At 46.8% G+C, this 14,767-nt stretch overlaps 2 protein-coding genes and 1 pseudogene across 15 annotated transcripts in view; 1 reads left to right on the plus strand and 2 right to left on the minus strand.

Annotated features, from left to right (window-relative positions):
* Positions 1-1,877: 1,877 nt before the first annotated feature.
* LOC123653148 lies at positions 1,878-6,240 on the minus strand. Its single transcript, XM_045587775.1, is given in 3 exon segments — positions 1,878-2,520; positions 2,522-3,827; positions 6,230-6,240. Coding segments are annotated over 2 exon segments (861 nt in total). The 5' UTR covers positions 2,740-3,827; positions 6,230-6,240.
* LOC118730071 lies at positions 3,960-5,149 on the minus strand (annotated as a pseudogene).
* Positions 6,241-8,073: 1,833 nt separating the features above from the next.
* ERC1 (ELKS/RAB6-interacting/CAST family member 1) overlaps positions 8,074-14,767 on the plus strand; it is a 411,084-nt gene continuing 404,390 nt past the window's right edge. For 8 of the 14 annotated variants that reach the window (XM_036459228.2, XM_045588382.1, XM_045588381.1 and 5 more), the window contains exon 1: positions 8,075-8,163. The gene's annotated coding sequence lies outside the window, so the exon portion shown is untranslated. Of the gene's footprint in view, positions 8,164-8,183; positions 8,321-14,767 lie in introns of those variants that run through there. The other 6 variants (XM_045588387.1, XM_045588384.1, XM_045588391.1 and 3 more) reach the window with 2 other exon arrangements.

The following is a 14,767-nucleotide window of genomic DNA, read 5'->3' on the forward strand; positions in this document are numbered from 1 at the left end:
TTTCATTTTTTTTTCTTTTTTTAGAAATATATTTTATTGATATTTTACAGAGAGGAAGGGAAAGGGACAGAGAGCTAGAAACATCGATGAGAGAGAAACATCAACCAGCCGCCTCCTACACCCCCCCCACTGGGGATGTTCCCGCAACCAATGTACATGCCCTTGACCAGAATCGAACCCGGGACCTTTCAGTCCACAGGCCGACACTCTATCCACTGAGCCAATCCAATTTTGGTGATATTTTGTATTTTCTACTTCAGTTTGTTTGAGTACATCTCCAAGTAACTTTTTTTAAAAAAAAGGATATGTGGGAGTTTAGCTTCATGAGTCCCGCCATATCTGAAAATGTTTTCATTCTGCTCTTTTACATAATGATAATGCAGTAGAAAGAGTTAAAAAAATTTCTCCCCTAAGAATTTGAAATTCAAGAAATATCTCCTTCAGAAACTTAAAGGTCTTTGTCAATTACCATCTCACTAGTGGCCCAGTGCACAAAATTTATGCAAGGTGGGGGGAGGTGTCCATCAGCCTTGCCTGCACACTCTCCAATCTGGGACCCCTCAGGAGATATCCAACTGCCGGTTTAGGCCCAATTCCTGTGGTATTGGGTCTAAATCGGCAGTCGGACATCCCTCTCACAATCCTGGACCACTGGCTCCTAACCACTCACCTGCTTCCTTGATTGGCCTTAACCACTCTGGGAGCCAACCTGCTCACCCCTAACTGCCCCACCTGCCAGCCTGATCACCCCCAACTGCCTCCCCTCCTGGACTGATCACTCCTAACCACCTCTTCCTTGGCCCCACCACCATGGAAGGATGTCTGGAGGGTATCCTGGTCTAATTAGCATATTACCCTTTTATTAGTATAGGGGCCTGGTGGGGGCCAGCTGGTCTGCCCTGAAAGGGGTCCTGGATCAGGGTGTGGACCTGCCTGGGCAAGGGGCTGAGGGCCCTCTGGGGGCAATTTATAGGCCAGCCAAGTCCCCGGCTTTGTCCGGAAGGTCTCCCGAAGGTCTCCTGGCCTAATTAGCATATTAATCTTTATTAGTATAGACAGCTAGTGTTGCTGATAACAATTCTAAAGCCATCTTGGTCACGTTTTTTTCCTTTTTTGGAAATTTAGGATCTTTTCTTTATCTTTAGTTACAATATTTTACAGGGTTTTTTTTCTGTTTGTGTCCTGTACTAGTAGATGCTTTCAGTTCTGGGAAATTTTCTTCCATTATATTTTCTTCCATTATATTTTCTGTACTTTACTTAGTTTGTTTTCTTTTTCTCTTATAATATTAGTCCTGCTGGTTTGACTCTTTCTCTTATATTCTTTTAAAAACATTTATTTATTTATTATTAAAATATTCTTATTGGTTTCAGAGAGGAAGGGAAAGGGAGAGCTAGAAATATCAATGATGAGAGAGAACCATTGATTGGCTGCCTCCTGCACACCCCCTACTGGGGATTGAGCCAGGGCATGTGCCTTTGACCGGAATTGAACCTGGGACCCTTCAGTTTGCAGGCCAATGCTTTATCCATTGAGCAAACCGGCCAGAGCAAATTTTTTATTTTTATCGTGATGTAATTTCATTACATATCCAAATATTTTTTTTTTAGATACATGTTCAAAGAAAACTAGAAAATAGATTTGGGATATTTTATTTTTGTCTAAAATCACCTAAATTTATACACATGAGAAATTAAGACTTGTTTTTTTATTCATATCTAAAAATACAGAGCTCCAGTGAAATAGGGAACCTTATCAGCAATGCAATATTGGCATAGGATAGCATATTACATTCAACCTTCAATTGTCATAGGATGCGGCAAATTTGTGTTTTCTCAATCCAGAGTAAGGAGCTGATAATGAACATTTTAGTATATTTAATTCTCCCCCTTCCCCCCACAGGCAGTGCTGTTTTTATTCAGCAGTCTGGCCCAAAAGATGAACCACCAGAACGTGTGCTGCAGAACCAGGAAGGCCCTGCCACGGGCTCTGGTGAACCACAGCACCCTCACCCCCAGCTCTGCAGGGACTCTCGGGGCAAGGCGGCATGGTGGCTGCACAGGGGGTCTGGTGTGGACTTGGCCAGGGCTGTCCATGCAGAGCCCCCTCTCCACTTTAAACAGCAGGCTCGGGTCCCAGCATCCTGTCTGCCTGCTGTTAGACTTCCTTCCACCCAGCAGCCCGGAAGGTAGTGAATGCAGGCGACTCCAGGAAGAGTGGGCCACTCTGGAAATGGGGGGAACTACTCTCCCTCCACACTCCTGGGTGAGCTGTCTCTGGGCCGACGGGGTTCCCAAGGAGGCCACAGCAGCTCCCCAGCAGAAGCCAAGGCCGAGCAGGGCGCCAGACTTTGTTCCTAAGATCCCAGGGGCTGGTGGAGAGAGCGGAGAGGCGCAGGCACGCTCTGTGGGGCCAGGCCCGCTAGCGTGGGAGTGGGCAGTGGCAGCCTGCAGGGGGCCAGCACTGGGCTCTGGGGAGGCCCGCAGCGGGGCCACGAGGCCATCAGCAGCGTCTGTGTCGCAGCCTCCAGTAAGCTTCGTACAGGGGCAGATCGTTAGCTTGGCAGAGACTGGAGCTTTTCCACCAGCAGAAGCCGGAGGAGACAGGAGCAGGCAGAGGGGTTCCGGGGAGGGAAAGCGACACAGGAGCAGAGTTAAGAAAACAGACAGGACTCCAGACCTGCCTCTCCCCTCTGGGTGGGCACTCGTTCAAGCAGGCCTGGCTGAGTGGGAGGTACATGGGGACCCCCTGAAAGGTCCTTCAGCTTCCCAAAGGGAGGTATGTGTCCAGGACCAGCCCATGCAGGTCTGTGTGGCCCCAGCAGGTCCCTCTGCTGATCTAGCAGGTGTCCGCCCTGTCTGTCACTTGGCTGTTCTAGCGCCTGCTGCCACCCCATCACGTGCGGGGGCGCAGCCAACTTCACCAGTAGTGGCAGCCAGCATTAAGAGCCCGTGGCTCCGGCTCCTACACTTGGCGAGAATCCTGAGGCAGAGACCCCGTCTTATTTCTGGGTCTGCCCTTGGCTGGGGCAGAGCCTGGACGGTGACAGGAACAGAGGCCCTGGTGTTCGTCCTGCACCCCACCTCTCTATCACACTGTGGAAGCGGGTGAGGGTGCAGGGGGAGAGCACAGCTCACGGGGTGTGGGGGCTGACGGCCCTTTTCCCGACCGTCCTGCCCTGCCTGTGGCTGCTCCCTCGCTCCACCCACAGCGTTCAGTCTCAGAAACCATCCTGGTCACAAAGCAGTGGCCCAAGGACAGCAGAGGGAGAGGCAGACAAACAGAAAATCATGAGTGGAAAGCAGCGGAGCGAGGTGGGCGAGCGGGGCTGCGGAGGGCGGAGGGGGCTGAGCACTGGGGGTTCAGGTGGGTGCATGTCGGGGGCTAAGCAAGGAGGGTACACAGCCCGCACGGGGCATCACGGATGAGGGAGGAACTCGGGATGCCGAGGGGCCACCGAGCAGGCCCAGGATTCCTGTGGGTGAGCCTGGCACTCAGGCCCTACCGAGTGACCTGGGCAGGTCCGCTTCTCCTGGCCTCACCCTCCAGAGGCAGGCAGGGCCGAATCGCTGCTCTGTAGCCACTCAGGCCAGAGCCTGGCCCTTGGGGATGATGGGTACACGAAGGGACTGTACCAAACCAGTGTGACCGGGCTATGTCTCCAGCAGGGTCTGAGCTCCCCCTCTGGGACCCACTCCGGACCCTTCTCTGAAGGCCGGTGTCTTAGGAGACAATTCCACAAGTCTGCTGAGCCGAAGGGTCTCAGGGACCAGAGGCGGCCCAGACACTCTGGAAAAGTCTAGAACCACTCCAGCAGGCCAGTGATACTGGGCGGGACCATGCCGGTGACCTTGAACCCAAGGCCGGGAATCAAGCCCCAGACCACAGGGCACGCTGGCTCTGGGCCTCCGTGGCCCCTGCATGGCTCCCAAGGAGCATTGGGAACCTGCCCCTGGAGGGACAGCTCTGCGGACAAGCTAACGGGAACGGAGGATAAGGCTCCCAGGCTCGGTTCCCCCGCAAAGTTACACGAGGACTGGGATTTCTCAAAGGCCTCAGGTTTCAGGATTCTAAAGGGCCCCACGGGGGCTGGGTGATGGGCTGCGCCCACTGCTGTATCCCTGCGCACAGCCTGGCCTGGCATGGAGGGAACTCTGGCTCTGGGGATAAGGCTGAGCCGCTCTTTGGGATTTCCCCTCCTCCTTCCGCACAGCGTGGGCGCCAGGTGATGCCCACATGGAATCACCTCGGGGGGTAAGCAGTGGCACCCTGGGCAGAGCCTGGGCGGCCATGAGGAACTAGTCCCGCCTCAGACAGCAGGTCCAAAGAGAGGCAGGACACCCTGGGCTGGAACACTGACTCTGGCCTCCCAAGCCTGGAAGCTCTGTGAGTTTGGCCCCAGGGCCCAGGGCCCGGTGGGCGGGAAGTGTCTGTTGGTTGAACGCTCAACGCTCTGCCCGGGAGGTGCGCTCTGACACCGGCCCGGGCTCTGCTGCGGGACCAGGCAGGGTTTGGAAACACAGGAGCTTGAGGGCTGCGGGCCGCGGTCCGGGTGCAGCCTATTGGTACCTGGACGAGTAGTACTCCTCTAGCTCGTAGAGGTCGATGGAGACCTCGTCCCGCAGGGTGGTGACCTTGCGGTCGCACTCCTCCTGCAGCGCCCGGAGCTGCTGGTTGCGCTGGTCGATGGCCTCGTTCACCTACGGGAGTCATTCAGGATGAGAAACTGCTTGAGATCAGACACCAGCTTCATCTGGGACTCACAGGCTCGGACGATGTTGGCGGCGCGTACGTGCATCTCGTAACTGTCCTGCTCGCCTTGAGTGGCCCGGGACACCTGCGTCTCGTCCTCAATTTTGGCGGTCTCGATGATCTCGGAGAAGTTGTTCATGATGGACTTGATGTCGTCCTTGAGCCGCTTGTTGTAGGACTACAGCAGCGTCTCCTTGCTCTGCGGCAAGGCTCTCTGCTGGGCCATGGTGGAGCCTCCGTTCGTACAGGCAGCAGAGGCCGCGGGCCACGAGGCAGCACCTTGTCGGCAGACCTCGGGCCCGGCGGGCACCTGGCCAGGATGGGCTCGAGGACGAGCAAGCGCCCCCTAGGAAGTGCCGGCTCCCAGGCGCCACTCAGCACCCAGAGTGTCCCGCCGCCATGAGTATATTTAATTCTTTTTTTTTTAAATATATATTTTATTGATTTTTTACAGAGAGGAGGAGAGATGGATAGAGAACTAGAAATGTCGATGAGAGAGAAACATCGACTAGCTGCCTCCTGCACACCCCCCACCGGGGATGTGCCCGAAACCAATGTTCATGCCCCCGACTGGAATCGAACTCGGGACCTTTCAGTCCGCAGACCGACGCTCTACCACTGAGCCAAACCGGTTTTGGCGTATATTTAATTCTTAATAAATGTCGGTATTGGATAAGTTAGGCATGAATGGATGTGATAGCTGGTTGTTGACATGAGTACTGTATAATATAAAGTTGCAAATTCTTGTATTTTTCTCTTGCAATAAGTGTATTCTATTTTCTTTAAATTAAATATACTGTATATATTATATTATATAATGAATATATAAATTTAATATTAAATTACAATTGCATATTTCTTTTATTTTCTTAAAAATTTCTTTATCTTTTAATAGTTAAGGTAAATTTATAATTTTGGCAATTTCTTATTTCTAATTTCAAGACCTACTTTCTATTTTTGGACTGTTTCTTCATCTGAATATACTATTCTTGTTTCATAAATGTCATGTCTATGAACATACTAATTAAACTTCTCTGGTGTTTTTGTGTTTCTTCTGTGGTTACATTTTCTGTTTATCTTTCTCTCACCCCTCAAGTTGGAGACTTTCTTTAAATATCTAATAATCCTTGATTGTTTGTTAATATTTAAGATGAGGTAGTTGGAATGTTGATTAGGAATGTTGTGAACTTAACAGGGTCTTGCAAACTTGCACAAGTTTACTCTAGGTTGAGTGAGTAGGAAATGGGCTATTGTGCCAGAATGAAGAATGCTTTACCCTTAGTCATTAATGCTCAAATAGCTGCCCAGGTTCCTCCCCAGAGAGTATGAGAACTCTTGATTTTTAGCCTGGGATAAATGCTTAACTATTGCGCTGTTCCGCATACAGACCTTTATTTAGTTTCCCTGTTTTCAGACACACTTCTCACTCTTGATGTCTTGTCGCCAAATTTGTTTCTCTAAACCACTTCTGGCAGACAGGCCCCTTCCTTGGCTGCAGCACCTTGACGTGTACCTATTACACATTATGGTTTCTTCCATTTTGTTTAGTCAGACTAAACTTACTTTTGGTGTACCAAGCTAAAAAAGAAAAATTATGGGGCCCCTTCCCATTTTCTATTTTGTATGGGTTTGTATGATTTTTAAATTCCAAGTATTTTAATGGGGCCTCAGGAAGAAGAGGTAATGACTGCATGTGCTCAGTTAGCCAGCTTTAATAAATCCAATTGGGGTCAGAGTAGGAAAGAAAAACCACCTGTGGAATGGCAGAAAAACAACAAAAACCCCAAATAACAAAGACAAAATTCTTAGTCTGTGATCTTGGTAGTATTCCTGTGTATGAATAACCTAGCGTTTAGCATCTTAACTCTCCAGATCCACACATTTTAGGGACATGATGGATCTTAGACATATAGTTCACACCCCATTTTACAGTTAAGAAAAGGAGAGCTTATAAGTAAAACGATTTTCCAAGGTAACACAAGTAGAGTGGCAGAATGGGAATTAAGAAGATATAATAATTAACTTCTCTTGAAAGACAGTTACGGGATGGCTTTTCCTGGGTAAATAGACAGATGTTCAAGAAGTGAAATATTTTAGGGTGCTTACTTGGCAGTCTAACATTTGGCAGCCATATGTTGAATGTACTGAAGGGGGCGACTATACCACAGGATGAGAAGCTGCAATAATGATCCTGGGAGGGAACAATTCGAGAGCCTGGGCAGAATGAACCAGTAGGATTTGATGAATGAATGAACGTGAATACTGAGGAGAGATGGGAAAATGTAGTCGCGTTATGAGGCAGTGCTAAACTGGTTAATGGTGTTGGGGGAGAGTAAGAGGAAGTAAAATGAAAATTCAACTTTCAAGGGTATTTTATTTATTTTAATTCAAGAGTATTTTAAATATTTTAATAAATACTAGAAGGCTGGGAATCAATATAATTCACATCACTCTGACATTCTTGGTTTAGAGATACATCTTTAAATTAGTGGATGCAGTCACCCTCTGCATGGCTCCAAAAAAAGAAACGCGACTGCGATGCCGCACAGGAGCACAGGGTTGCGTGACACAACCCTGGCTTGGACTAAGGCAGACCTCGTAGCTGGGTACCTGGCACCTCGCAGGGGCAGCCTGTGGACATGGATTTCCGCCCGCGCGCTTCTCTGCCGTCATCAGCTCTAAGGAGAACGACCTACACAGGCCCGGGTCTCCCGCGACACCTACGTTCCTCCCCCAGGGCTGTTTCTCAGACCCGGATCACATTACTACCTCCGGAGCCACATTTCGCAAAAACTACGGATGGAGTGAAAGCTTTCCTCCGACAAAGGGTGTCCTTAGATCCGCTCCCCGGCGGCGGCCGAGTAACGGGCCCGGCCACCGAAGGGGTGGGGCCACTCCGAGGCTGGGAAGGCCGCGTGCCGCTCCTCGGGGCCCGGCCGGTCCGCGTCCTACGGGAAGCAGAAGGAGACAAACGCCGCCTCTCCCCGCTCCCACCTACGGCCGCTTTCCCGAGGTGGCGCCGGCTCTGCGCCCCCGGGGCCGCAGGGGCCGCGCGTGGGCGTGTGGACGCCCCTCCGCGCCCGTGACTCAGCTTTCGCGGAGCCGCCGCGGGGCCTGAGTCATCCCCCTCCCGGGCCCCTCACCCGCCTTTCCCCGGAAAGCGCCTGAGGCCTGCAGGTTGTGGAGGGGCGGCCCCGGAGGGCGCCGGGCACCGAGGTGGCTCCGCGGGGGGCGGGGCCGAGAGGGGGCGGGTCCAGCGACTCGCGCTGGGCGGGGCGGTGACGTCGGCGGGCCCGGGCCGCGCTGTGGCTGTGGCTGTGGCTGTGGCTGTGGCTGAAGCGGCGGCGGTGGCGGCGCCGGGGCGGCGGCAGCGGCAGCGGCAGCGGCAGCAACAGCAGCACCCCTAAGCCGGTGAGACGGCGGCCGGGGGCAGCTCGGAAAGCGGGCGGAACCTAGAGCTTCCCGGCTGTCGCTGGCCCCGAGGCTGTGCCTTTTCTTGCCCAGATTCTTCCTCAGGGCCCTGGCGCGGGCAGGGCAGCGCGCCCCCCGGGGAGGGGCGGAGCCGTAGGTGAGGCTTAGCCCCCCCTCCCGGTTCCTCCTGGTCCCCGCCTGGGGGACCGGGAAGTCTGGGGAGGGGCGGACCCACCCCACCCCACCCCACCCCACCTCAACCCATCTCAACCCACCTTCACCCACCTCAGCCCACCGGCGGCTCCACCCAGCCCGGCCCGGCGTGGGGCGGGAGCGGAGGCAGATGTGCGGAGCCCGGGGCCGGCGGGTGGGAGACGGAGCTCTGGGCGCTGGGAGGACCGGGGTGGGGAGGTTTGTGAGACGTGATGTTGCGGGCGAGGGAGAGACATTGGGGAGCCCTGCGGAGATTGGGGTGCGGTCAGGGCAGATGTGTGGCTTTGGGTGATGGATGTAAAATGTTGAAGGAGATAAGGATTCCTTTTTTTTTCCTTCTGGGAAATTGGAAGATGGGAGACGAACCGGCTGTGTTTCAAAAGGAAGATGAGCTGTGGATGTTACCTTTGAGGCAGCTGGAGAAGCTATTGCACTAGGTCTCACATTCTTGCTTTAGGGTTTTGGTTATTTTCCTCCTCCCCCCCCCTCCCCCCCGACAGAGTGGATCGGAGGGTCTGGGAGGGAAGAGAATTCCTCTGCGTTGGCTCGGGATGGGTAAATTGTGAGCGTGGATGGGTTTGAAGTTTTACACTCTTCAAGAAGAGTGAGATCTTCATTCAGGTAGCAATATTAAGGAAATAGGTCTCATTACACTTAGATCCGTAAAGATGTTACCTTCCAGTCTTTTTTCTTTGCCAAAAAGATCTCTTTTTACCACCTCATTTACAAGCTCTATCCTGGCCCCTTACGAGAAGGCCTGAGGATGGTTGCTTTGGAAGACACTTTGTTGGGTACAAAAACAGTTGCAGGTGGTTGTGGTTGACTGCTTTGGGTGGATGAAATGAACAATTTGATCAGTTCTCTCCGAGTTAATTATATGAAAAATATTTAAATGTTTTAAGTACATCTGCCCTTTATAGCTTGTTTTACAATAGACATTGACATTAGACATTGTGTGTTCAACACAATTATTTTTACTTCTTTGTTGCAGATTTCTTTATTAGACACTTTCAAAATAAAGCGGAATAATTTTTCCGTAAACCCTCTCAATTTCTGCCAAAACCGATTTGGCTCAATGGATAGAGCGTCGGCTTGGGGACTGAAGGGTCCCGGGTTCGATTCCGGTCAAGGGCATGTACCTTGGTTGCGGGCATATCCCCAGTAGGGGGTGTGCAAGAGGCAGCTGATCGATGACGCTCATCGATGTTTCTAACTCTGTATCTCTCTCCCTTCCTCTCTGTACAAAATCAATAAAATATATTTAAAACAAAAACAAACAAACAAAAAAAACCCCTCTCAATTTCTGAGAAATGTTCTTGGAATCAAGTGCTTTAAAAATGCCCTTTAATAACATATTAGGGGCATGTATCAATTCATAGGGAGATATTTCTAAGAGTAAACAGTGTTCAATGTTCTTCGAATCATTGTTTCACAACTTAGCACATTAAATCAGAATCTTCCTTTATGGATTCCTGCACCCTGTGAGGTTACAGTATTCACTGACCTTAACTATCTGTCAGGTAAGCTATTTCTTGCTCAGAAATAGGTCCTTTGATGGACATGTATTATATGATGGATGGAAGTAGGCATGGCTCTCAATAATTCATTTATGGAGGAAGAGAAGCCGTCATGAAATGGAAGTTAAGCAGTGTCTTTCTCAAGGCTTACTCAATTTATTTGGGAACATAGCCAGAGAAATGCTTTTATGTAACCCAAGAGAGAAATAGATAGATGTCAGTGTCAGTAGTTGCAGACCATTGCCTTTTTTAATATGCTTACTTAATGAGCAGACTATTATCTTTTAGCAAATACTTCTGCTTGAAGAGACTTACAGGAAACAGAGGATATAATAGCTATTAAGAGAGAAAGGGTGTGGTCTAATTGTAATTATAAATAAAATATTTAATTAACTGTTTAGACAGATTAAATTGTAAGTTATCAGAATGAATAGTTTTGATTTTGGATTAATTAGAAGGAAAAGTTAAAATTCACATAACTAGTTTTGGGTTTTAAACTATACTTTGATTTAATTGGATACACATGGGGACAAATGTGAAGATTCCAGGTACAACTTTATATATCCAATATATTGCTAAACAGACATTTGCATGGCCGACAGTGAGATGTAATTCTTTTTTTTTATATATATATATATTTTATTGATTCTTCACAGAGAGTAAGGGAGAGGAATAGAGAGCTAGAAACATCGATGAGAGAGAGATACATTGACCAGCTGCCTCCTGCACACTCCCCACCGGGGATGTGCCCGCAACCAATGTACATGCCCTTGGCCGGAATCGAACCTGGGACTCTTCAGTCTGCAGGCAGATGCTCTATCTGCTGAGCCAAACCGGTTTTGGCTTTTTTTTTTTTTAATGTTCAACTGAACTTTATTTTTTTATTTAATAAATCTTTATTGCTCAGATTATTACAATTATTTATCCTTTTTCCCCTCCATAGCTCCCTTCCACCCGGTTCCCAACCCATCCTCTGCCCTTACTTCCCCTCCCCATTGTCCTCATCCATAGGTGTACAATTTTAGTCCAGTCTCTTCCTGCACCCCCACAGCCCTTTCCCCCTGATAATTATCAATCCACTCCCTTTCTTTACCCCTGATTCTATTATATTCACCAGTTTATTCTGTTCATCAGATTTTTTATTCACTTGATTTTTAGATTCACTTGTTGATAAACATGTATTTGTTGTTCATATTTTTTATCTTTACCTTTTTCTTCTTCCTCTTCTTAAAGAATACCTTTCAGCATTTTATTTAATACTGGTTTGTTGGTGATGAACTCCTTTAGCTTTTTTTCTCTCTGTGAAGTTCTTTGTTTTATTTCTTGCCACTCCTGTCTGGGCTGCATAGTTTCTGTAGAGAAATCAGCTGACAGTTGTATGGGTGCTCCCTTGTAGGTAATTAATTGTTTTTCTCTTGCTGCTTTTAAGATTCTCTCTTTGTCCTTTGCTCTTGGCATTTTAATTATGATGTGTCTTGGTGTGGTTCTTATTGGATTTCTTTTTTTTTTTTTTTTTGGTTCTGTGCACTTCTTGGACTTGTAAGTCTGTGCCTTTCACCAGGTGGGGGAAGTTTTCAGTCATTATTTCTTCAAATAGGTTTTCAGTAACTTGCTCCCTCTCTTCTTCTGGCACCCCTATAATTTGGATGTTGGTATGCTTGACATTGTCCCAGAGGCTCCTTACACTGTCTTCAACTTTCTGGATTCTCTTCTCTTCTTGCTTCGGAGGAGTGTCCTTTGCCTCTTGTATTCCAAATCTTTGACTTGATTCTTGTGATCCTCTAGTCTGCAGTTGGGTCTCTGTATTTTTTATTTCAGTCAGTGTATGCTTAATTTCTAGTTGTTTTTTTTTCATATCCTCGAGGGTCTCATTAAATTTATCTTCCTTTTCTAGGAAATTCTTGAAGAACCTTATAACCATGGTTTTGAACTCTATATCTCGTCTTTTGTTCTCTTCCATTTCTTTCTTTTGAGAGCTGTTTCCTTGTGTCGGCCATTTTCGCTGCTTCCCTGAGTTGGTAGGGAGGCTTTGTGTGCCTGGTGTCCTACATGGCCTGGTGGGTCAGCCTCCCCAGTAACCTGAGGTAGACACTCTTGGTTCTCACCTTTGTGTACTGTGTCGAGATGTGATTCTTCTCCTTGTGGGAATGAAATTATATGATTTGGGGACAGTGTAAAGGTAGAAATGATCTGTGTCTCATTAGACTTTCTTATACCTGGAAAAAAAAAACGAACACAAAACCCTACATTTAAAAACATGCACTTTATTGGGATGACATTGGTTGATAAAATTTATAGGTTTCAGGTGTTCAATTCTATAATATTATATATCATCTATATATTGTATTGTGTGTTCACCACCCCAAGTGAAGTCTCCTTCTATCACCATTTATCCCCTAATATTCCTCTTCTACCTCTCTGCACTCCTCTTTCATTCTGCTGATCAAATACAACATATTGTTGTCTCTCTATGATTTTTTTTTAAAATTTTATCCCTTCACCTGTTTCTTTCAGCACCACAACCCTTCTCTCCTCTGACAGCTGTCAGTCTGTTCTCTACCTATGTGTGTTTTTATTTTGTTTGTTAGTTCATTAGATTCCACATATGAATGAAATCATATGGTACTTATCCTTCTCTGACTGGCTTATTTCACTTAGCATAATGCTCTCCAAGTCCATGTATGCTGTTGCAAAGGGGAAGATTTCCTTCTTTCTTATGGCCAAGTAGTATTCTATTGTGTAGATGTAGCACAACTTTTTAATCCACTTACCTAAGGATGGGCCCTTGGGCTGCTTCCAAATCTTGGCTATACCACTGTAAATAACACTGAAGTGAACATAAGCATGCATATATTCTTTCAAACTAGTAAAACCTCTACATTTTATTTTTCAAGAGCCAAAACCGGTTTGGCTCGGTGGATAGAGTGTTGGTCTGCGAACTGAAAGGTCCCGGGTTCGATTCCGGTTAAGGGCATGTACCTTGGTTGCAGGCACATCCCCGGTAGGGGGTGTGCAAGAGGCAGCTGATTGATGTTTCTCTCTCATCTATGTTTCTAGCTCTCTATCCCTCTCTCTTCCTCTTTGTAAAAAATCAATAAAAATATATTAAAAAAAAAAAAAAAAGAAATCTCACTTGCTGGGCTTTACTGCAATATCTTTGTTGAATATGCTGAAATGTTATTTTTTCCCCAATTCTAAAGTCAGACCAATATGTCAATCTGATAATTAAACATTAATACTGGAAACAAAATAAAGTGAAGGTTCTAATAGCAACAGCTGCTCTTTTTTTAATACTACATTTATGCTTTTAGAAATAGCGTAAGGCCTATTAAATGTGTATTTTACACATACATATCAAAAACATTGGTGGAGAAAGACCAGATAATGAAATATTTTGGTTAATCAATAATTTAGTACATTAATCATCAATTTTCAGAGAAATATAATGTAATAAAGTAAATGAAATATAGGTTATGTGAAATAATTTATTTTTATGGATCTTCAATATGCCTTTAATATGTCTTGGGGCATTGTTTTATTCATTTATTTACTTAACTGTTATTGAGTATGGTTCTGGGTGCTGAATAAGCTGACAAAAATCCCTGCCTTCATGGGTCTTACTAGATGTACGGTCAATAATATCAGATTTTGTAATAAAAGAAAACACAATAATTTCAAGAGAAACATCAAAAGTGCTTTATTCAAAGTAATGTCCATTGCTAGATACACATTTCCCCATCTTTCAGGTAATTTGTGGATACTGTCCCAATGGAACTTTTCTTGTTTTGAGGCAAACCATTCAGAGACCCAATTTTCTACTTAAAAAAAAAAATATATATTTTATTGATTTTCCACAGAGAGGAAGGGAGAGGGATAGAGAACTAGAAATGTCGATGAGAGAGAAACATCGACCAGCTGCCTCCTGCACACCCCCTACTGGGGATGTGCTGCAACCAATGTACATGCCCTTGACCAGAATTGAACCTAGGACCTTTCAGTCAGAAGACCAACGTTCTATTCACTGAGCCAAACTGGTTTCGGTCCAATTTTCTACCTCTTCATATGTTTTGAAGTGCGGCTCAGAAAGTGCGTGTGCCATCAATCAGAACAAGTGGTAATCTGAAGGAGCAAGGTCTGGTGAATATAGTGGGTGGGTTCATACTTCCCAGGCAAGATTTAAAAAAAAAAAAATAATAATACATATATATATATATATATATATATATATACATATATATATATATATATTATTGAGTTTTTACAGAGAGGAAGGGAGAGGGATAGAAAGTCAGAAACATCGATGAGAGAAACAACGATCAGCTGCCTCCTGACACCCCCACTTGGGATGTGCCGACAACCAAGGCACATGCCCTTGACTGGAATTGAACCCAGGACCCTTCAGTCCGCAGATCCAATGCTTTGTCCACTGAGCCAAACCGGTTTCGGCCAGGCAAGGTCTTTTAATGTGTCTTTAACCGGTTTTGAAGTGTGTGATGATGCGTTATGAAGCAAAATTACTTTGCCAAGTCTTCTGGAACATTTTGGTCGCTTCATGATCAAAGCATGGTTCAAATTACTTGTTGTCAGTAGTGATCAGTATTAACGGTTTCACCTGGTTTTAGAAGCTCATAATACACCACACTTTCCTGATCCCTCCAAACACAGAGCATTGTCTTCTTGCTGAAGTGATTTGGCCATGCAGTTGATGTTGATGGTTGACCTGGATCAACCCATGGTTTTCTGTGTTTGGGATTCTCAGAATAAATCCACTTTTCATCGCCAGTTACAATTCGATGCAAAAAAGACCCATGTTGAAGCAACATTTTACTGATGACTTTTTGGTTTTCCATTTCTTTTGTTCAGTTGAGGTAGCA

Source organism: Pipistrellus kuhlii, unplaced genomic scaffold (assembly GCF_014108245.1).
Source record: "Pipistrellus kuhlii isolate mPipKuh1 unplaced genomic scaffold, mPipKuh1.p scaffold_m20_p_3, whole genome shotgun sequence".
Classification (NCBI taxonomy): Eukaryota; Metazoa; Chordata; class Mammalia; order Chiroptera; family Vespertilionidae; genus Pipistrellus; species Pipistrellus kuhlii.